A 24638-nucleotide genomic window follows, 5' to 3' on the forward strand; every position below is an offset into this window, starting at 1 on the left:
ATGTTAAATAAAACACATCAAGCTGTACACGATCTAAAACACGGTTTATGCGTGATCTATCGCGTTTACGTTGGGTAAGTCTAGAATCATTGTCAATGCTTGTCCGGGGGGGGGGGGGGGTGCTACAAACTAGTTTGCAATAGAAAGTCTACATAAAGCAAAAGGGTTATTGTTCAGCCTAGTTCAAAATGGGAGCGCGTCAAGGTGGTGGGTAGACGGAAACGTACAACCTACCACCTCAGATAAAAACCGGCTGTGGTTCCGGTTTTTAGATGTAAAGCGTGTGTAAAACCTTTTGCTTCTCAAAGAAAATTTTTTGCTGTATATTTTAACTAAAAACATATATTCCAAACTAAAAACTTTATCAGGTCCTCTTACTCATTAATGTATACATACATATGGAATCCACTTCGCTGTTGGTAGTACCATAGATAAAACAATGGTAGTACTGATGTGTAAACAGGGTTTGCCCGTGAACTGTACTTCACGAGAGAGAGTGTGAGTGAGAGGAGATAAGAAGAAACAAAGACACAAACAATACAAACGTCATCATAAACAAGGAAAAGTACAAAAGTATCAAGGACGAGGAAAACTGTCTGCTAGGCCTGGGCTTGGGTTTATAACGTTTTATAATTTTTCTGCATGGATTACAAACATTTCTACCTTATTCGTAGATTAAACTTATTTTTAAATTGTCAGATCCATTAAATTGGTGAAATACCGAACTGTAAATTTTGAACTGTAAATTTTTAACACAAGAAACTTGTGAATTAACCTAGTTGTGTCTATGAAGTTTAGTAGGGCCTACTGAGTATTCGTATTCACTGAGTAGGTTGATAGATAAGTGATAAGTGAACTTTAGTAGACAATGTTGGTTAGTAGGAAGTAGGGGTAGGCGTACGATAGGCTTAGGTTACACAACCTTGGGGGGTATTTTACTTGGTTTTCGTTTGATGAAGATATCTATTACAGTTATCTAGGCAGTGTGATAAAAAGGCATTTAAAAAATGCTTTTACACAGGTAAGGCCTTGGTCTATTTTTAATTATGTACGTGGATATCTGGCTATGACATATGTTTTTGTAACCACACTTTTTTTGTTAATAAAATAAATAAATAAGAACTTTAGTGTCGTTAAGCGTTACAGCAATGAGTTAGACAAAGTCAGGTAGGCCTATTAGGCTAAATTAAATCTAAGTTACAAATATACAATTCATGTCAGACAATGGAAATGGTACATGGTTTTATCAGACTTCTTATTAGCCCTCTGGGTGCTAGAAATTTATTTTGGTACTTTCCGAAAAGTGCCAGAGTTTATTACTAGGTAACTTATGTCCAAAAAGTGCCAAGCTTTCAATAGGGACGAAGCTTAGTGCGCAAGAATACAAATCAGTAAAAGTAGGCCTATAAATTTTCATCCCAAAAGTGCCATGAAACGATATATCGTGCCTCGATCGTATGAGAAATTGATTGAAATCATCGTTGTTTCAAAATAACAACTGTGTTGGGTACAGTTTCTTAACTGGGCTACGCTAATATCGATTGAAACTATCGAATTGAAATTATGATTAACCCTCCCAGTGTTACTTGACGAAAATTCGACAAGCAGCACACTTTGTGTAGTGTTACTTGTCGATTTTTCGACACGCAGACATCGTTTACGGCGAAGGCTCTATGACTGACTGAATCGGATTGAACTGGATCGAGTTAGGTATCGTTCTTTCCGTAATATTCTAAGCTTTCTCCAGAGGTCTGTCTCTAAGCGCTATTCATTTTAGTTCCGAAAATATTGTAGCAGACAGCTGACGTGCGTGTATTTGTAAACAGCTAGGTTCCCCCGGACCGATGACTGATGTGTTTTATTACGTTTATCATTGTTTTAGTGTTAAAAATCAAAAGTAGTGATATACGTGGTGCATTATAAGAAGATTTAAGTGGTTTTGAAGTGCTGGTTGATGATCCTGAAGAAGTAGGTAGTGATATTGATGTAAATTATCAGCCAGATTCCTAGCTATGGTTAGGCTATGCATTCTTAGCTAAACGCTATGTACTGAAATCAGTTTTTTGCCCATAACTTATTTATTTGCAAATATACTTTCTTATATTATTATATATTTGTAATCCTCATAAAATTTAGAACAAAGTGGCTATTTTCAAATATTTATAGGCCTATAATTTATACAATTTCATTGAGCGCAAACTTATTTTTTTTGGAAAATTTTCAAAATTATATTTTTTTTACCTAAAAATTTTTTTTTTGAAAAAATGTTCCTTATGTTTTGTATATAATATTGAAGCCCATGATTTTCCAAACAAAATGGTATATAGAACATTAGAATTAACATTGTTTTAAGCTTCTCAGGTCCGTTTTAATAAAACCTTGCAAATGCGCCAAAAATAGGTGGACATTAAGGCCTAAACTATGGACACTTGGAGGGTTAATAATCAACATTTAAAAATATATCTAGGGGTATTATAAAATTAAACTATCATTACCTAACCTAACCAACCAAACTTGCTGATGGTGAAAAAATCGCATGAAGGTTTACTAATCGAATCGATAGTTTCAATCGATATTAGTGTAGCCCAGTTAAGAAACTGTACCCACCGAGTCAACCGATATGCCCATTAAAACTCACATGATCGAAAGTAGCGCCGGCCCGATATCATTGCAATGTATTTTTCGGTAAGACTACCGACGACGATATATCGTTGTGAAGTATTTTTCAGATGTGTTGTGCAAAACGATATATCGTTGCATGGCACTCCAAGGGTTAAAGATATTACTTTAGGCCTACTTGAAAGTTTGGCTGAGGAGATAGCCTATGTAATACGGGATGTCCAAGATTAATTTTTTATCAATGTGAATTCCTAAGAACTTAATACTTTATGCAGTAGCCTAATACTTTCTGGCAGATCTCTTAGACAAAAATAAATTCACAAAGGATACTCCTCCGGTAGCCGGACGTGGATAAGGCGTCCGGCAGTGACGTCACCGGGTTGTGGGGGCCCAGAACACCATTACCACAACGATAGGATGTACAGCCATCGGTGTTCATGGTGTAGTGGATAGAGTGCTCGGCTGGTATGCAAGAGGTCCCTGTAACTTTAACTTTAACTAACTCGGTAACTTTAACTTTTTGTCAAAGATTTTGCTTTGAATGTTATTTCTTCTTAAGGCTGCGGCCACACGGGCGTTTTTTTCACGCACAAACGCAGCGTGGAAACACGCGACAATTTAGAGTAGCATTGAAACAAATAGGCACCTGCTACTGCGGGAAAACACACTGCGTGTGGCATACCTCATTACATTTTAATGCTGCTCATATTTCTCGTGTTTTTTCACACTGCGTTCTTGCGTGAAAAATCGCCCATGTGGCCGTAGCCTAAGGCCAGTGATACACTATCCGGTTTAGCAGGATGCGTTTTAGCGGGATGCGTTTTTACCGCATTGACATTGCCCTGTCACACTTGTCCCGTTCTACCGCAACGCAACATATTTCGAGTGAAGAGCGTGAGCATCACATGCAGTGCACTGTTGATAGTGATAAAATTACGATGTTGTCTAAAGTGAAATTTGTCTGTGCTCTTGAAGCAAGTGGTTTTTTGCGAAAACCTTACGTAGGCGTACACCATTTTCATTGCGAATATGATAACAGATGAACAGTTTAAGAGTTTATCAAAGTATAAGGCAATATCCTCGCAAGTTTTTTTAAAATTATTGTAGAATGTTCATACAATCTTTAGATGAGCTGCTGCGCGTTTTGAGGCCACATTTAATGTATCATCAGTACACAATTCAGGAATTTAATCAGTGGTGAAGAAAGATTAACGATAACAATAAGGTTAGGACAATTAATAGTTTTATTCTTTTAAGATTTTGTTAAATTTGTATTTATTTTAGACTACCCATTCAATTTTTTTTTGGTTGAAGAAGTGCATTCAAGTCAAACAAACAGTAAATAAAAAGCTTGTATAACAGTTGGTAGATTAATTTAAATTGCATAAAACGTGTCCATGTTAAACATGCTAAACGCGCGCGGCAAAACACGACAGTGTGACAGCTCTCATTGAAGCTCTCCGTCGTCCGGTCGTCCCGTTCTACTGCAGCATCTTGCAGTGCATCCCGTCGACGCGCCGCAACCGCATCAATGTGACAGCTCCCATTAAAACACATGAGTTTGAATCATCCCGCCAAACGGATCCCGTTTAACCGGACCTGCAAAACGGGATAGTGTGTCACCGGCCTAACTGTACATCTTTTGTTAGAATTTTTGGCATTTATAATTTTATTTTATGTACAGAATTTAAATTTTATTCGATTTTTTCATCATCAGCAAGTTTGGTTGGTTAGGTTAGGTTATGACAGTAACTGCCAGACACCTAATCCACGTCCGGTTACCGGACGCGTATCCTGTGCGAAATAAATTTCCTGAGTCTTACTTTCATTCATCAGGAAACCATTTGTATGCTTCTGAAAGGGTTCTCTAGTTAACTGTTGGAGACTTTTTAAATCTGTTTTTTTGTTAAGAAAAGTTGTGTCATCTGCATAAAGTGTTGTAATATGACGTGACTAACTTATTTAAAGTTGAAGGCAGATCATTTATCATCAAGCTAAGTTAAATAACAATGGACCCAAGCTATAACTGATGTTTCTCTACCTACACATACAATCTGTTGCCTACAGGCCCGTTTTTGACCCTGTCAGCGCCCTAGGCACAACTAATAGAAGCGCCCCTTCGCATTATATATAACAGGGTATCCACCAACCGGGAAAGTCGGGAAATTCGGGAATTATGCGTGAGTTTTGTTTAAACCGGGAATTATGCGTGAACTTAGTATTTGTACCTGCAATTTTCAATTTACCGCGATTGCGCATGACAACTGTGACGTTTCCGTGACCGCGGGAGACATGCTGAGCTGAGATATGTCTACACACGGCCGCGAGGGATGATCATAATATTGCCACGATCACGGAAGACAATGACAATGTCCACACACGGCCGCGGGAAACAGCAAGAATTTTGCCCCGATCGCGGAAGACGATAACTATGCTATTTTAAAAAGTGATTTAATCCTATTTAATGTATATTTGAATGTAAAAATGGTGTTACCGTTGAAAGGATAAATAAATAAATAAATGATCTCCACATGACTGTGTCATATTATTGACATTTGGCCGCGATTTCGGGAGACGATTACGATGTCTTCACGACCGCGGGAGACGATTTCGATATCTGCGGGAGATACAATGACTTCTATACAGCCACGAGGGATGATCAGAATTATGCCGCGATCACGCAACACGATGATAATGTCCACACGACCGTGCGAAAAGATCAGAATTTAGCCTCATTCGCGGAAGACGATGATCTCCACATGGCCGCGGGAGATGATTACCATTTGGACACAATCGCGGGGGGCGATTAGTCCAAACGACCGCGCGTAAGATAATGATGCCTTGACGGCCACGAGGGAATTTTATCGCGATTGCGCAAGACGATGGTGTCCCCACGATCGCGGGAAAAGATCAGAATTTTGCTTCATTTGCGGAAGACTATGATGATCTCCACAAAACCGCGAGTGATGATAACCATTTTGCCGCAATGGCGGGAGGCAACTACTATGTCCACACGACCACGGGGCAGCGGGGGATGATATAACGATGTCCTCAAGGCCGCGAGTGGTGGTCAGAATTTAACCGCTATTGTGCACGACGATGATAATGTCCACAAGACCCCGGGAAAAGATCAGAATGTTGCCTCGTTCGCGGTAGACGATGATAATCTCCTGACGACCGCGGGATATGTTCATATATTTCCGCGATCATGGAAGACGATGATTATGTCTACACGACAGCAGAAAATAGTCAGAATTTTGCCGCAATCACGGGAGACAATTATTATGATGTCTACACGGCCGTGAGGGATTATCAGAGTTTTAACGTGATCGTATGCAAATACAACCACAAAATATTTTACTTCCCAATTTTTTGGCGCCCCCCAAAAAAGCCAATTGCCTCGCGCCCTAGGCACGTGCCTACCTTGCCTATTTGGTAAATCGGCCCTGGTTGCCTATCTTTAAAAAAATGAATGCATCAGCTCAGCACTTGAATCACTAAAACCATGTAGGCCTATTTGTAATAAAATCTAATAATAGGTAGGTCTAGGTACCGTACCGATTAAGTTTTTAATATATTTTAACTACTTTAGCGTTACACTGAGTTTTACAAGTCTAACCAAAAGTCTATCACTAACCAGACAAGCATTTCCAGTTCTTGACACTGACAAAGTTGAGAGACCTTTTATAAGTTAAATGAGAATGAGAGAAAATGAGAATGAGAAAATGAGAATTTATTTGGTCTTTAAACATGCAGTTACGTGCAATCAGACAAGTCATTTATAATAATCATCTGATAATTAGGCTTCTAGAACAAGTTCTTAAGATTTTCATTGCATATTCATTGCAATTCCATTGGAATTGCATAAGTAATAGGCCTAGGCCTACATTATTTTCCTACTTTATAATAATGGAAGAAACTAATGTCAAACTCTTGTTGACACAACTTTGATATCTGACTAACTTAGGCCTATATTGTAGGCTATCGAACAAATTAAACCCAATATTCTGTTATTGGTATTTTCACTTGCATAAGCAACGGTACTCTCCTTTTAATAATTTTATCATGTTAATGCTTTTGTTCTTGGAGCTAGTAAGAATACCAGCCCAGAACGCAGTTTTTGTAAATTTTAGCCATTTAAACTAGGCCTACTAAGTTATTGGCAATTGAAATATGTTGCAACTCCACTAGTCAGTATAATCTTGCAATTAAATTGAGTTTTTGTTAAGTGTCACAAAGTAACTTATTTGATACATCCATTGGCTAACTTACATCACGTTCGATGGTTTGGTTGTTGCATGGTAACTTATGTGTGGCCGGATTGTTCTGCTGACAAGAGGTGTCAGGATTCTGTGTGACGTATATGACTGCCGAAGCAGTAAGTCAGTTTAGCGGAGTCAGTCAGTTGGGGTTTTACCTTATCTTTCCCTCCCCGTGGTTGCTCACGGGGTAGTCATGCTGTTTTTCAAAATTCCATTATGTAATAATTAACTTAGTCACTAGGCCTATGGTACTTAGCAAGTTGTAAATATTCCCTCTTTTTATACAATAATACAAGTATTCAAATCTTTACTCAGCCTTCCCTTTTATTGAGTTCTCAGTCTTGGTGCGTGGTCGTCACAGTTTGGCCAAAGTTGTAAAATATTTGGTAATCATATATTAACCTCAGACATCACTTTTATTGTATTTGTTTACTTTTATGATGCAAAATAATGTCCTGAATTAAAAAATTACTGTAGTTTTCCCTGAAATTTCAAATAAACGCAAAAAACTATAAAACAATATTTAGTTAATTGAGAACTATCTTAAAAACCGAAACACACAGTCAAACTATTGCAAATTTATTACTGATTGTATATGATTTTTTTTTGTGCAATAGGTAAATATTAAATTAGTTTTTCTGCTCTTCCCCCAGAAAAAGGTGAACACTTTGGTACATTGTTTTGGACACAGGCTTGTTAGCGAATTTCCCATATAGGGAATAAGCTATTACCGCACGTCTCGTGGTAAGATCTAGACCCGGGACCGATATACTTTTTGGTTTTAAGGTCCCCAGAGGCCAAAAACAACCTCCGTTCAAATTCATAAATTTAATATATATATATAGGCCCATATGTGTCCATTAGCGCGATACCTCAAGCAAAAATGGTCCGATTTTGATGAAATTTGCTATAAACGTGTAAACCTACATTTATTCGAACGAGTTCGCCAACCAGCATAATCAGACTATGGTAACGGGGGTTTATGGGAGGTTTTATGGGGTAAAAATAGATTTTTCCCATTTGTGACCCTAAAAACACAACATTTCCTAATTACTCCCCGAACCATTTTGTAGAGCTTAAAAAAAGAAATAATTTTGTACATTGAAGCGTTGTTGTATGCCTAACGGTTACGGAGATAATTAAGAAATTTGTAAATTTAAAATTCCCATGTTATTCGTATGGAGAATAAAAAAAAAACTGTTCTAGTTTGCTTGTTTATGGATATATTTAAACCAAATTTGTAAATTTTGTTTTTTTAATACTAAGCTATCAACATTGCAATAAAGAACACATCTCAATATCTTCCCTGTAGCTGCAAACCTAAAGTACTCACTAAAATTAATAATAATTAAATAGGAAATACATCTGACAATTTTAGGGAATATTTTAGTAGAAGCGAGACAAAAATGGGCAACGCCTCAGATTCGGCCTATTAAAACAGCTGAGTTGCACTAATTCATAATGGAGCGTCTGTCCATTTTTACGTTAAAACATGGTTGTTATTAATGTTATTAACTTACCATGGCAATAGGCAGCCGGTGCGAAGTTGCCACACACCAACACAGTGGCATTGTATTATAGGAGGCTATGCTAAAACTGATTGCATAATATCATTCAGCAAGTAAAATACAGGATAAACTGCAAAATACTGACAGAAAATATTAGCCCTAAATAAAAAAAAAAAATTGAATTAACCTATACTGCACATTTACCTTCTTTTAGGACCTATCAACCAAATCCTGTTCTGGAGATAAAGAGAGATGGATATTTGGCTGAAGAAAAGGAAGTTAGAGATAATTATGTAGCATCTTTCAAGAGCTCAATTGCTAAGACAAAACACCTTCATGCAAATATTCTTTTCACCACACAATGTGGCCGAATGATCTTGCAAGATATTTGTTGTTTGGTCACATGTATCAACGCCAGTGTGGTGAACAAAGATTGGAACGATTTAGCAGTTGCCTTAGGTTACAGTGGAAATGAGGTCAAGGTGAGTTAAATAACAATTTGATTGTGTTCTTCCATTGTTTATATAGTGTTTATATAGTCAATGGTTCTACCTGTCTTAGGTTTAATAGATAGATTTGTTCTCAGTCTTTTCTGAACAAGTGATATTGATTAGAGTAGAACCACAGAATAGGGACTGTAATAGGTTCATACTAGCTGTACCCGCGGGCTTTGCCCCGTTTAACTTTATATGTGAGCTCGTTCGCATGGCTCAATCACGTCCTGGTTGAAGTTCGTTCGCTACACTCACTCACCTTTAGGTTGGAGCTCGTTCGCTGCGCTCACACGTCCTGGTTGAAGTTCGTTCGCTACGCTCACTCACCTTTACGGTTGGAGCTCGTTCGCTGTGCTCACTTGCCTTCAGGTTAGCTCGTTCGCTACGCTACTTCGCCTGCGGGTTGTAGTTCGTTCGCTACGCTCACTCACCTTTTGGTTTCAAATTAGCTGTTGTCAAATATTAAAAAAAAATAATAGTGCTGCATTCTGTTGGTAATCCTTCAGGGTGTCTACCAACCGGGAAATCCGGGAAAACCGGGAATTGTACTTAAATTTTTACTGGCCATGAAATGTACGGGAATTGTCCTTAAATGCCAGACTATGTCCTTAAATTTTTAATGGGCCATAACTTTATTGATCGCTAGTTGGTTAGGAGCACATAAAAGGTTTATCAGATGTTTGTTTACATTTTCATAATTTATTACTAGAGTAATTATGCAATAAAAATCCCATTAGCAATCTCAAACCCATTAATATTTTATCACGCCAATCAAGTGTCAAGTCAAGTACTTCCAAGAACTGTTGACTCAGCAGCTAGCTCATAAAAGTTGTATCACTTTTATTCCTTTACAACTTCTTTTTTTATTACTAGGGTAATTATTATTAGATCCCAAACCTATTTTGTGAAAATAATAGCTTTATAATGGCTGTTAAATTCCACTTCTCAATTTGCCGCAGCCAGTGCCTAGTGCCATAAAACTGTTTATGGTTTCATACTAAACATGTAAATAATATACAGTCTTATTTTGTAAGTTAACCCCTTTTTTATGGACATTTTATCTTTCAATATTGACAAAACCACAAGCATTGTTGTTTGCATTAATGTTTTATCACTATGTAGGCCTGCTTGGTTTCAAATTATGTCATTGCATTTTCTGTTCTGTATCTTTGTCTTATATTGTTGGCTATTCAGGTTTCAATGTTTTTTGTTTCCCATATATTTATTTATTGAGTTGTATGCTTTAAGCAATCTAAATCTTATGAACTAGAATGATGATAGTGACTTTGCTGCTATTATAACCTCATTGTTTATTACTCAGTTTATATAGGCCCTCCTAAATAATTAGGTCTAGGCCTGGGTATTTTGATTCTTGAAAGAGCTGTAAAATATATTAAGAAAATGCAATTGAGCCTAAGATAATTAACTAATGATTGCTATGTGTCGATATTCACTTTGCAAATGAAAATACAATAATCTTACTCTGTGCTTATTGCTTATTAATAGCCGCTTACCATACCTTGATTTTGTACTAAGAATTGAGTAACAATATGCATTAAAGATTTTTTTTTCAAAAGTAGTCGAGAACCTAACGTTGTGCCAGGGCGAATCATGCCAAATTAATCGGCCTGGATCGGATAAGCTATGTTATGAAGTTTACGTGACCGATAGAGATATTTGTCGCTATCGCAGGAGACAATGATTGCGTTTCTCTGTTACACTATAAAAGCTTTACCTAAAGTATAGGTAGGCATATGTTTGTTTACTTTCAATAAATTTCTATTTTGAAATTTTTAACTCTTACCTATTATTATTTACTTTTCTCTCTGGTACAACTACAGTGAATAACAAGATTAATACAGTTTGACAAATCAGGAAAATTATTCGGTAGGCCTAATGACACCGACAAAGGTTACGGCAAAGTGTCCTTAAATGCACGGGAATTGTCCATGAATTTTTTATCCAGAATGTAGTAGACACCCTGATCCTTGTAACTTTAATACTATTGAACATCATAGAAATGAACCAACTTGTTTAATTGAAACAGCTGTTATGATTCATTAATTCCATTTAAATATGAGTACTCATTAGGTTAACATGGGAAACCCCAGAGCCACTGGGGCGGAGCCCGAGAGTCCGATCAGAATAAAAACCACCTCGTTTTCCTATTTAATGCCTAAAGAATCAGTGTACCAAATTTCAGCCTCCTAGGTAAGTGGGAAGTGGGAGAATTAGTGATGAGTGAGTGAGTGAGTCAGTCAGTCAGTCAGTCAGTCAGTGAGGGCTTTGCCTTTTATATATATAGATTGACACAATGTTTTATGCTCTTTGTATTTATTTATTGCCATATGTTTTTGTTATTAATTCCAATTATTGTGATTTTATTTACTTTTGTCTTGTCTTTATAAATTGCAAATACATTCCTTTTTCTATTTGTAATAGTCGACATTATTTCTACATTTGGTGCCGAAACCCGACTTAATCATGTCAGTAAGAATAGAATAGAATTGGAGAAATTCAAGATTTGTCTAAACCGGAAGAATGTAGATGGGTTCCATCGAAACAGAATCCGGCAGATGTTGCAACTAGAAGTGACAAAAAGTTTACTTCAGCCATGCATTCTGAATGGATCCACGGACCCTCATTTCTAGTGCGAGAATCGAGTGACTGGCCAATACAGCCGTCCACACTACAAGTCAAGGAAAATGAAGAAACAAAGAAGAAATTCGTCGGAGTTGTGAACAGTGAAGAAAACCCTCCTCTTCTGACAGTTGAAAACTTTTCTTCTTGGGAAAAAGATACGCGTGTGTTAGCATGGGTACCGGTACACAGATTTATTAGCATGCTAAAGATACTACCGCCAACACAAAAAAGAAACTGAAGATGGTCAACGTAGATTTTGGAAAGATACAAAACCAGAGGGAATTCAAAAAGCGGAACATACATTGATATCAATGTCTCAAAAGGCAAGCTTCAATGAAGAAAAGAATTTACTGCTGAATAACAAAGCCCTACCAAAGTCCAGTATAATATTTTCTTTAAAATCCCTTCATTAAGCCAATGAAAAATTACACTCAAATCTGCTAACGTCTACACTTGAATCTAAGATCGCTTTATTGTTGTTGTATTATTATTATTATTATTATTGTATTGTTGTTTTATTTTTTTAAAGTATACATTCCACTTGTATAGGTATTTTATAATCAGGTGATAGCAACTGTGTAGTGTCGTCGGTTCTCTCTTTTACCGCCCTTATGTCTGGCCTAGCCTGCCAGTCCTCAACAGCAGCGCTCCTAGGCTAGCAGATTCAAATGCAACTTTTTTATGGCTCAGTGAAATTCTGGGTTGGGTCTTAATTTTGTGGTAGAACCTGTTAGAAAATGAGTAATGCCTAAGGCCGCCTTCCCACTGGGTCGCTTGTCCCTTGACACACTGTGGCTGCCACCCAGTGGCTGTGACCTTCTCGCTAAAAAAAGTACTAACCTTGTCATATGTTCCATTTGTCAAAATCAGAGTAGAAATATTTTATTCTATTGCTACGAAATAAAACATTTAATTCTATTGCCACGAAATAAAACATTTAATTCTATTGCCACGAAATAAAACATTTAAATATATTGCCAAGAAATAAAAATTTGAGCATTGTATTTGATACAAATATTTGAATTATTTCCATATATTTGAAGTGGTGTGAACAAAAATAGAGTAGTAACAATAATTTAATTAGAACATTTGGACATTCTGTTGTCCAAATCGGTAACTAAGCTAGATGAAAAAATAAGCTGCGCGCGCACAGCTGACAGCTAGTAAAAAGTTGTGTGTGTGCCACCCCAAAGATTTCAGCCACCTAATGTGAAGGGCCAGGTATATTACAATGTCCCGTCATGAATAGAGTCGCTGAAAAAGCACGGTGGCAGCCACTGACCAGCGACGCTGTTTTTCGAGGTGGGTTGCTGCGACCCAATAGTGTGAATGGGAAGGCGGCCTAAGGCATACATGAAATGTACCTGTAGCCCATAAACTTGTGTTCAAGGGTCAAGTTTGTGGCAAATTTGTACCGGTAAGCAAAATTTCCATGGGACAATTTTGACAAAAACAATAAATTCTCTTTAAATAGGCCTACTATAGGCTATCTAGTGAAGAGTAAAACCTGCAACACTTTATAGCACAATTTAGTAAGTAAAATCATAGGGTGGATTAAACATACTCCCTTAGTAGGGTTTTCATCATTATGGATCAACTGAAGACCCTTTTAAATATTGTTTGTTCGATCTTGGGCCGCTAGGATAATTTTTTGTGTACAATTTGTTTCTTGTTATTTCAGCTAGTCCTACTTAAAGCATTGTTTAACCAAATCAAACGATCTAATCACAAAAAATAAGTGGTCCTATAGTTAAATAACCAAAAGGTAAAGAACAAATTATAAAATTAACCCTAAAATCAGTGGCGGCAATAGTGGGCCCGCGGTGCGGTGGGGCCCGCGAGCTAGGGGGGCCCGTGAGCCTTGACCGGGATTTTTCGGGAAATTTTACTGGGACACCGGCCCGCGATTGTGCGACAGGCTCAGCCAAACCCCCCCTATCATTTCATTTCATTTCAAACAATCTTTATTCTTTTAGTACATATTTACAGTACATTGAACAGTGTCGAAAAGTGATTCTTCATTTTAACTTTAAACTGTTTTCTAACTTATTTCTACCATTTTTTTACCATAAAAAGAAGGTTATTTATACTATTACAATAGAGATTCACAACAAAACAAATAATAATCATGAATAAAATAAGAAAATCATAACAATATTTATATGAGAATTACCATACGTGTTTTATGACAAAATTTGTTAACCCCAGTAAGAGCACTATCAGGGCAAGTAGTTTACAAGCTAAACTGACACTACTAGACCGATCGATATAAATTATCTACCAACCTAAGTAAAAGAATTGTCATCAGTCGTGCAGGTTGCATCAACTATCCTCGTGGACTGTGTGAAGGCAGTATTTAGAACCAATATGGCCGGTGGGTCACACCAGAGCCAATGCTATTCAACTAAATGAACTTGAAAAATTTTTTACGATCAACTCGGCGAATTAACCTAGGTGGCTAGGGCACTAGCTAATAAATAATTCTATTCATTCATTGACGCTAATGAAGGATATTCATATCATTTTTTACTATTAGGAGTCTGCACTTGTACAAAGTCAGAAAATCAAGCTCATCGAGCCGATTTTCTCAGTGCTCAATACAATAATGCCCAATTAAAAGTAACAGATTTTATGTCCGCGATGATCACGCTCACAAAATTGTAAGATTAGGCCTACGTTTTTTCCGCGATCGTGGATATCGACCAGAACATTTCCCCGCGGGGGACGATGACGTTGTCTCCGCGGCCGCATGAGATGTTCAATATTTTGCCGCGATTGCAGAAGACGATATTGACGTTTCTTTTTCCGCGAGAGATATATCTAGGATTTTGCCGCAATTGCGGAAAAAATTATTTCCCCGTCACCACTGGTCGCGTAAAATATTAGGGACTAGCTGTTATACCCGTGCTTTGCAACGGGAAGAGGACACAAAATAGAAACATTTTAATCTTTATCTCTTGCATATAATAGTTACACATCCGCCAACGCTTTTAGAAACAAAATTAATCTTTTATGGCCTTAATAGAAACGTTTAAAGTTATGACTTTTAAATCTGGTAAGTGGATACCACCATAGACTAAGCAACACAAGTAGACTCCTCATCTCATTGTAAATATTTTGAAGCTTGTTTTTCGTGTCTAGTTCATGTACGTCCACGCCGATCGCTGGGGTAGACAACATTTTGTTTCTATTATTTTAGGGTTATTTTCATGATTTGTGCTTTACTATTTGGTTATATAACTATGAGACCAGTTATTGCTTATGATTAAATCGTTTTATTTGGTTAAATGAGGTTTTAAATTACTGAAATAACAAGAAACAAATTGTAAACAAAACATAACCTCTACAGTTGGACGTACAGAACTAACAATAAAATTGGCTTCAGCTGTTCCGTAAGGATGACAAATCTACTAAGGGAGTATGATTTATCTACGATACCACCATTTTGGTTTTGATTAATTTTAAATCTTGTGTAGGCTGATATGAGAAAAACTGACCAAATCTTCGAGTAAAACTTTGACATACATGATTTACCAGATTTACCTTCATCTCCCTTAATTACACATCTTTAAATTTATTATTGACATTTTAAATTTCAATTTTGAAGTTGCAAAAATACTAATTATTAAATTTAAATATCTTTATATTAAACTCTTCTCTATATTAAATCACAAATACTTTCATCTTCAGTTTTTTCACTCACAATAAATCATTAGCAAAACTAAGTCAGCTGTTATAAACTTTAGAAATATTGCTGTGCCTTATCAATACAGTCTTTTGAAATATTAAAGAAACTATATCCTGTACTATTTCAAACAAATAATTTAGCATTAAAGACAGCAGACAAAACTAATATGATTATCAAAGCATCAAGGACTAAAAAATGTAATAGCAAATACAGTATGTTTCATTGCATCTCTGATTCTACTATACAAAAATATCAACAAACAACTTAATATAAAAACCAGTTCTTTTAATCAGTTCCTTCGTCCATTGCCTTTACATTTTCATACTTACCATTAAGAAAACATAGTAACAGATATTTCATTGATTTTAGAAACAAAAGAACACTGTGTACTGCTTAGTTTTATGATATTTTCCTTGGTTTAATTTAATCAGTGGTGTGGCAAAACACAAAAATGTATCAAATAAAGTAAATGTGAACTGAAAGCTATGTTAAGATAAAATAAGAGTATTTTGTATTACCATTTGATAATTGAATATAGTTACACATATACAACAGATTTTAGAAAACAAAAATCAACGACAATTTTGTTATTGATGATATTCTTTAGTTTAATTTAAGCATAGGTTTAGCAAAACACAATAACTTAATTTACCTAAATATACATATAAAAACAATGTGATGTGCAAGTTATGTTAAGTTATATAACACATGTGAAGTAGTTAGAATTTATTTAAAGTAGCCTCCAAATTCATACAAAACATTTATACATTGTAATTGTCATACCGTTTCCATGAAAACATATCAATAACATTATTTTCACTTAGGATTATTAACTTAAGACGCTTTAAAAAATCCAAAGCAGAGCCGGAGTTGATACAGCAACAGTTATAAAATCTTTTTTTTTTCTATAATCATTGACATAGTTTTAGAATAAATAATCCATGATAAAAGGTTAGATTAAAATAAGCCTACCTCATATTTATGGAAAATATTATATTTCATTTCTTTGTATCAGCTGTCTGAAATTGTGATAATGCAGTTTAGCAGTTCTTCTTGTTTATATTTAAATGTCAAAGCAAATGTAAACAAACATTGTTAGTGTTCTCATCACAGCCATGGAGACCAATCAATATTTACTTTTAAAATGTTCACCTCAGAACTTTTAAAGCCAAAGGGGCAATGCCTACAGCCAGTATCGAAATGTGAATAGTCCTATAATGGTCCTTGGTATGGTAGCTATATTTTTGTAAAATTTAAGCCCAGTTGGTTCAGTAGTTTTTGCACCTATTAGTAATACACATACAGACACCATTATATTTTTATATATAAAATAGTAGTATAGTAGTATAGTAGTATAGATTGGGCCGTGAACGCGGTAGAAGATGATGTTGTTATCTGATGATGTCCTAGGTTTGGTTGCACGGTAGACTATGATAATGTTTCCATGACTACGGGAAGTATTGATTTTGCCACGACCATGGAAGACGATGATGGTGCCTCGGGAGATGCCGTGCCAAGCTAAAGTGCAAGTTTGGGTGGTAATACGTGTGATAATGTTTTTAAAGATTATTGGGAGAGGGGGGCCCGGCGAACCAACTTGCAGGGGGGCCCGCGGGCTCTTATCGCCGCCACTGCCTAAAATTACCTTACCTTACCTTTCTGGCCACTCAAACCTAAGATGGGTTTTGGCCTCATCAACAAGTTGTCTCCATTGCTGCCAAGTCCCGTGAGGCACCCATTCGGTGTAGATCCCTCTGTAATTGTTCTCTCATTCGCAACTTTGGTCTTCCTAATGGTTGAGTGCCTTGTGGTTGTCGATTGGGACCCTTTTAAGCAAGCTATCTTCTCTTCTTTCCACATGACCTGCCCTTCTTATTGTTAAATGTAGTTTGCTTGTTTATGGATATATTTTGATCAAACATGGCAAATTTATTTATTTTATACTAAGCTATTAATATTTTACTAAAAAATACACTTTATTAGTTTCCTTGTAGCAGCAAACATAGGTACTCATTAATCCTAATATTTTTTAAATAGATTGAATTAAAAATTAATTCAGACGAATGGAAATGTGCTTAGTCGGCAGGTTTGCTGCCGCGGGTGTATTTGTTTGTTCATTCTTTAGCTTTTGAATATAAAATCTTCTACCAACCCTGTTTTATCCCTTTTTACAGTTGCTAGCCTTTGTTTTATTGTTGTCAAGACCAAATAATGATCAGAGCCACATCCCGCTTCACGAAGGCTTTGTAAATCTGTAATCCAACGTTTATTTCTTTTATCGATTAGTACATGGTCTATTTGGTTTATTGTGTTTTCACCTGGAGATGTCCATGTTCCTTTGTACTTGTTTGTGAGGTAAAGCCGTACTCACTGTGTAAAGATTAAGTGTATGGCAAAAACTCAATAGTCTTATTCCGTTTTCATTTGTTGCATCATGTAAACTGTCTCTTCCTGTTACTTCTTTCCATACTGGTTACTTCCTATCTTATCATTGGCATCGCCCATATAGATTTTAAGGTCATAACAGTACCGTGACAGGGACCCACACCTCTGGTTCCCAGATTCTCTCGGTACTGCAGCTTGTTGGGTTCGAAACAGCACGGAAGCACCAGTGCGAGATCACGGACGCGGCCGAGGCTTCGTTTGGGTCAGGTGTAGGGACGTCACGTTTTTTAGTGTCTACCTTACCCCCAACGAGCCAATTCAAGAATTCCGTCTGAAGATCGACCGCTTAGAAGACAGTGTACGGGGTACCGTTGGGCATGTCGTTGTTGCTGGTGATTTTAATGCGAGGGGTGTGGAGTGGGGTATGACCTCTACAAACTCCCGGGGGAAATACATCCTGGACTTTGCCGCCAGGGCCGGACTTGTCGTCTTAAACGAGGGCGACACGCCTACTTTCCGGCGCCCCGGCATGAGAGGTACGATCCCCGATATCTCCTTCTCGTCGGAATCACTACTAGCACGGATCTCCAACTGGAGAGTCATCGAAGACCTCACGGCAAGTGATCATCAGTACATCGTTTTTGATACCTATACTGGATGAACACCATAATCAGGTGCCTGTATCACGATCTGGACCACGCCGATGGAATACGGACAAGCTGGATGTTGAGAAGTTCACTGACGTAATCTCACGGGGAGCGCTGGTGAATTCTGCTGCACCTGTTGACGCCGAGGCATTGGTAACGTCCACGATGGAACTGATTGTCTCGGCTTATGACCAGGCCATGCCACGCAGGGGACGCCGTCGCGATAAGCAAGCTGTGTACTGGTGGACTTTAGAGATCTCAAACCTTCGGAAAGCTTGTCTGAAAGCCAGACGTGCCGCTATGAGGGCGAGAAGATTCCCGGATTTCGAGGCTAAGTCAGCGGCTTATAGGGCTGCGAGGAAAGCTCTTCGTCGGGCTATCATCAGGAGCAAGGTTAGCTGTTGGAGGAGGCTTCAGGAAGATGTTGACTCTGATCCTTGGGGACTGGGCTACAAGGTTGTAACCCAGAAACTCGGCGCCCGACCACCACCTTCCGTCATGGAGGGCACCACCATGGACAGGATCGTCACCGCCCTGTTTCCGCCTCATCCTCGGCGGCCTTTTTTCGACAATGGCGAGGTAGGGGACATTCCACTCTGTAGCAATAAAGAGCTGGAATCATCTTTCCTCTGCCTGAAAAATAGAAAAGCACCTGGTCCTGATGGTATTCCCAGTGAGGCTGTCAAGAAGGTATTCTCAGTTAACCCCCTCTTACTGCTGAGAATGTACAACACATGCCTGTGTGAAGGGGTTTTCCCAACTCCTTGGAAAAGGGCTAGGCTTGTGCTAATCAGCAAGGGGAAAGGTGACCTGAATATTGCCGTCGTCTAACAGACCCCTCTGTATGTTGGATGTGGCCGGAAAACTCTTCGAGAAACTGATCCGCTGCCGCCTGACGTCTGCCGTGGAAGCTGCCGGAGATTTGTCTCCTCGTCAGTACGGCTTCAGAAAGGGTCGGTCAACAATCGACGCGATATCCGAGGTACACAGAGCGGTAGAGCGTGCCTAGAGCTTCAATCATTACTCTCGCCGTATCGTGCTTCTTGTTACACTAGATGTCAAGAATGCTTTTAACTCGGCGAGATGGGTCGATATGTTGAGCGCGTTGAGGAACAGCTTCCGCGTACCAGCATATCTGTTGAGGCTGATCGAGGACTACCTGCGCTGCAGAACTCTTAATTACGAAACTAAAGATGGTTCGCGGACGATGAATGTTACTTCCGGTGCCGCGCAAGGTTTGATACTCGGCCCAGATTTGTGGAACGCTGCCTACGACAGCCTTCTGAGATCTGAGATGCCAGAGGAGACCGTTTTAGTTGGGTACGCCGACGACATCGAAGCCCTCATTGCTGCACGCAACGTTGAGCTAGCCCAACTGAAACTGAACCAAGTCATGCGCGTTGTAAACGCCTGGATAACTGATCATGGTCTGACACTCGCTCTGATCAAGACAGAGATCGTCATCTTCACGAAAAAACGGATTGAAACCATCGTTCCGCTACGAGTTGGGAACGTAGTTGTCCAAACCACGCGAACCGCCAAGTACCTTGGTGTCATGGTGGACAACAAGTTGAGCTGGAGGGACCAGATTTTCCGTACGGCGGACAAGGCTGCTAGGAGTGTCGCTGCTCTTAGTAGGCTTATGGCCAATGTCGGTGGTCCCCGGTCCAGCCGTAGAAGACTACTGATGTCTGCAGTCCAGTCCGTGCTTCTCTACGGCTCTGAGGTGTGGGCAGACGCGCTTAACAAGGAGGCGTATAGGTTGAGGCTTGCACGAGTGCAGCGTCAGGCGGCACTCAGGGTCGCTTCCGCGTACCGTACGGTGTCCGAACCGGCCGTTTTGGTGATCGCTGGAGTTATCCCAGTCAAACTCTTGGCAGCGGAGAGGAAGGCAATCTACCAGAGACAAGGCTACATCGGAAAGGACGCTGCAAGAACAGAAGAGCGCTCCCACACTTTTCAGATGTGGCAAGAAAGCTGGGAAAGGGAGACTCGAGGACGTTGGACTGCCAGACTCATCAGGCAGGTCCAACCGTGGGTGGAACGGCGGCACGGCGAGGTTGACTATTACCTCACGCAGTTCTTGTCAGGTCACGGCTATTTTCAGTCGTACCTGCACTTGATGGCCAAAACGAATTCACCTGACTGCATTTACTGCCCATGCATTCCCGACGACGCGGAACACACTTTTTTCCGCTGTCCACAATGGGATATGCTTCGCCAGGAGGCCATTCAACATCTTGGGGTGCTGTCGATTGAATCGGTCTGTGAGACCTTGCTGAAGGGTGAGGACAACTGGGACTGCTGGTCGCGCTTTGTCCGGAATGTCCTTCAAGCTAAAAAGAACGATCTAGATCGGAACATAGTCTAGATTTGATAAGAAATAAACGGCTAGACACGGCGTAAGCCCCTCGGGCGTAGGAAAACTCGGCCTAGTTCTGATGAAGTGCGACAAGTGTTCCCAGGCTGCCTCAACAGATCCACCGACCATACGCCTATCCGCTACCCAAGGGGCGCTCCGTCCTACGCTGAAGTAGGACAGCGCACGGAACCCAAAAATAACAAAACAAAATTCCTTCGACACTAAGTTAGCGCCAAGTGTCTAGACATGATTGAACAAGCATGGCAGAGTGGCAAAACTCTGATTACTGAGTGACCTTGAACTGAGTTTCCTCCATGTCAACTCTTCTTCTTCTTCTTCTTCTAGTTCGCTTTTTAAAAGCTGGCTTGGTTTAAAATAACCACGTAGCCACACTACTTCCTAAGTAAATTTTTCCCGGGGTTTTTTTAAAATGTCAAAAAGATGCTAGTTTGTGAATTTTAATTTTCATGTCTTGTTGGGATATTATTAAAGTTGGATTTCTGTTTCTTTTAGAAATTTTAGTAATGGTGGCCATAGCTTGCAATTTTTTTCCATTAGGAGTGTTTGCACATTTGGTGGTAGATTCCTATTGGCTGTTTTAATTTTTGTATAAAAGCATTGTCTCATTCTATTATAAGCTGGGCATTCTGTAATGATGTGTTCTATTGTTTCATGATGTCCTGGTTTGCACCTGGTGCAAAATGGGGATTCCCGCTTTTTCATTTGGAATAGTCTCATAGCATTGTATACATGGCCAAATCTTAATTTACAAATTAGTGTAGTGTCAGCACGGCTTAGCCTGTAGCTGCAAAACCATGGCTTTTGAGGTGCTTTAGGTTGAATGGTTTTGTACCATTGTCCTTTACTATTGTTGTCAAATTCTGTATATGCCTTTATCTTGTATTTATGTTTAATATAAACCTTTATGTCTGACATAGGTGTAATGAAATCTTTGTCTATGGCTTCATTTGAATTAGCTGCGGTCTTGGCCAGTTTGTCAGCCTTTTCATTGCCAGGCAATCCTATGTGACTTGGTATCCACTGCATCACAATAGTCTTCTGGTTGAGTGATATTAGCTGGTCTACAATCTCTAGTTCTAAATGTTCGTTGTATTGCCCATCTATTGTTTTCTTAATCTTTTGTATGGCTACTTGTGAGTCAGTGAAAATAACAAATAACCCATTTGTCTTTTTTCGGTAAATAGAGATATTTGTTCTAAGGCTTTGTGTATAGCATATAGTTCTGCAGACACTATTGAAGTTTTTTTATCAAGCCTAATGCCTATGCCAGGATGGCTACCTTCCAGATGGATTCCAGCTCCTACTCCCGATTTTGTTTTGGAGCCATCTGTGTAAATTGATGAATAATCTATATAGGCTTCTATTATCTGCATTGCTGTTTGGTACAAGACAAGTTTGTTTGTGACGGTTTTGTTGGATTTTTTTTGTCTAGGTCAGTTTCAAGTATAGCATTAATGTCAACTCAGAGATTTTATTACTACATTTTTCAATATTTAGAAAGAAAGAAATATTGACACCATTTTGAAACAAGATGTAGGCTATACATTAAAGCCGGGTTTACACGATGCCAGTTGGCGAGACAATTATCAGGAGACAACTGACTGGCTTGGAATTACTGGCTTCGTGTAAACACTTCAGGCCAATTGGCAAGCCAATTGGCTCGCCAACTGTCCCGAAATTCAGTTGTCTCCGGGAGTAGACTGAGGACAATGAGCTGGGCCCAGTGAGGCCCCCACCCCTCGAAAACCCAGTTGTCGTGACAATTGGCACCGTGTAAACTGTGTAGAGGCCAATAGCACTGTCTTGTCTTTTCTCAGTAGTACCCTGGTTCACTGTAAAATGCCTGGGCAAGTGTTGGCCACGTGTGAACAGGTTCTCGTTCAACTTGCCTGGCCTACGACAATTCCAAAACCACGTGATGCCAATTGGCAAAGTCAATTGTCTCACCAACTGGCATCGTGTAAACCCGGCTTAAGTTAAAACTTGACACCTGGTAACTCAGGACAGTCAACAGCTGGCATGGCACACGTCTAGCTGGCTTTTTACTTTCTCCCCCTATACATAGTATATGGAAAATTATTGTTTTTGCCAAACTTTCGAGTTTGAGTTTTGAGTGGATATATCCTTTTTGGGTCCCCCTAAACCCAAAAATGTGGTTTTCAAAGTGATGTCTGTGTGTGTGTGTGTGTGTGTGTTGATGTGTACAGAGCTACAGACCACACCTGTAGTACGATTTTGATAAACAATTTTATGTAGGTACTTATCCAGTTTTTTCATTTTTTCAAAATTTTGATTTTCAATAGTGATTTTTCCATAAAAAAAACCATAAAATAACAGAAAAATCTTATTTTCTCTAAAAAGGCCCAAACGATTTTTATAAAAATTTAGTATGTTATAATCCTTTAGGTTCTGAACAAAATGGTACAAATACAAATCCCATTTCCGTAAAAATTATGGTTCCAAAGTCATTGCAACATAAAAATATTTATATATAAATATTTTGCAATGTAAAAAATAGTCTGTTATGTATTTGCTATGTGTATATTATAGGCTATAACAAATTTCCTCTTCCTGGTAGTTAACAAATTTAAAATAATATTTCAAAAATATGTTACTAATTGGGTTTTTTTCAGTGCATTAACAATTTTAGAGGGGACATTTATGATCCTACAGAACTAACTCTGAAGTATTACGCAGCAACTAAGGACGGGACCATTGCTGATGTATTGCAAGCACTTTTGGATTTGGGATTTCTGCCTGCACTTCGAGAAGCTGAAAAACACATTAATAGTAAGCACAACCCTCTTTTTGTAGAACTAGTTTTTAAATATTTAGCTCGTTCAAGGATGTATATATATATACCGGGTGTCCCATAATACTTCCCCCCTCCTCGCTTAATTTTTGAACGGCTGTATATATTCAAACGAGCTTCGATACACGTTACTTGAATAATGTAAGGTATTTTTTGGTGGTATTTTGAAATCCACCCTCACCCCCACTAGGGATTGCTGGGGGTAACTTAAAATTTTGAAACGGCAACCCCTATCAAGTAGCACATCATTTTAAAGAGCTTTTATGAAGGAAATTAATGCCGTGAATCCGACTTTGATACGACAAATTTTCAAAAAGTTATAGCTAGAAATGTTAGACGTTAATGATTTAACTGGAATTTAACATTCCATCACTTTTATTTTTTTTTCATGGCTGTAAATTTTCAAAAAACCACATTTTCAGTGTCAGTACACGTTACCAGGGTGATGTCTCACAATTCTTAACCTTCCAGAGGTCGCATCACGGAAGTAAACTCCAGGGATGTTTTATTTTTCGCAATTATATTTTTTTGAGTGGTGTCGGCAGTGTGAGTGTCAATGTACCTCACACATCTCATTCCTAGAATCGAGTGAAGGTCTAAACTCACCCCTACTATTTTACATTTTGTTAGTTTTGTAAGAGGCTGGAAGTAGCTTCCGTGTGCGCTCTGCCGATTCTTGTACAGCCTGGAGGCAACTTCCGTGTGCGACCTCTAGTTTAGTGTGTGCGTTGATTATTGCGTGTAAATAATTACTGTAAATAATTATTTTTTTACAATCCATGACATTATTTATTAAATATATAGTTTGTACAAGATGAGTGAAGAAGTTAAATTTCGAATTGCAACACTCTTAGCCAGTGCTGAAAGGGAGATTCACGAACGACGTATGTACAGAGTCATTTAGTATTAAGATACCCACTATGTTAAATTACTTAAAACATCAGGTATTGTGACTATTGTGAGTGTTATCATCTAGAACTACCATTATAGGACATTGTGGTAAAATTTAAATTATATTATATTAAATTATATTTATATTATATTAAACTTCTTGAATATATTCTTGTAAAAGATTTCTTTATACTAGTGTACATGTTGCTCGAATTCGAGCAATTGCAAAGTATTACAGGAATTATTTCAAAACGAATAACAGTCATATTTTTACAATGTGTTTAAAAGACTCAACTCATGTAGGTA

The 24638-nt window shown here is 38.4% G+C and overlaps 1 protein-coding gene across 1 annotated transcript in view; it reads left to right on the forward strand.

Annotated features, from left to right (window-relative positions):
- The first annotated feature begins 554 nt into the window (after positions 1–554).
- LOC128984048 (uncharacterized) overlaps positions 555–24638 on the forward strand; it is a 40798-nt gene continuing 16714 nt past the window's right edge. The window contains exons 1-3 of the mRNA XM_054403334.1: positions 555–1021; positions 8604–8871; positions 23263–23419. Of these exons, the coding sequence (XP_054259309.1) occupies positions 1008–1021; positions 8604–8871; positions 23263–23419 (439 nt within the window). The 5' untranslated portion in view covers positions 555–1007. The remainder of the gene's footprint in view (positions 1022–8603; positions 8872–23262; positions 23420–24638) is intronic.

This window comes from Macrosteles quadrilineatus, unplaced genomic scaffold (assembly GCF_028750875.1).
Source record: "Macrosteles quadrilineatus isolate MER2022 unplaced genomic scaffold, UCM_ALF_1.0 Scaffold_1__1_contigs__length_201487025, whole genome shotgun sequence".
Taxonomy (NCBI): Eukaryota; Metazoa; Arthropoda; class Insecta; order Hemiptera; family Cicadellidae; genus Macrosteles; species Macrosteles quadrilineatus.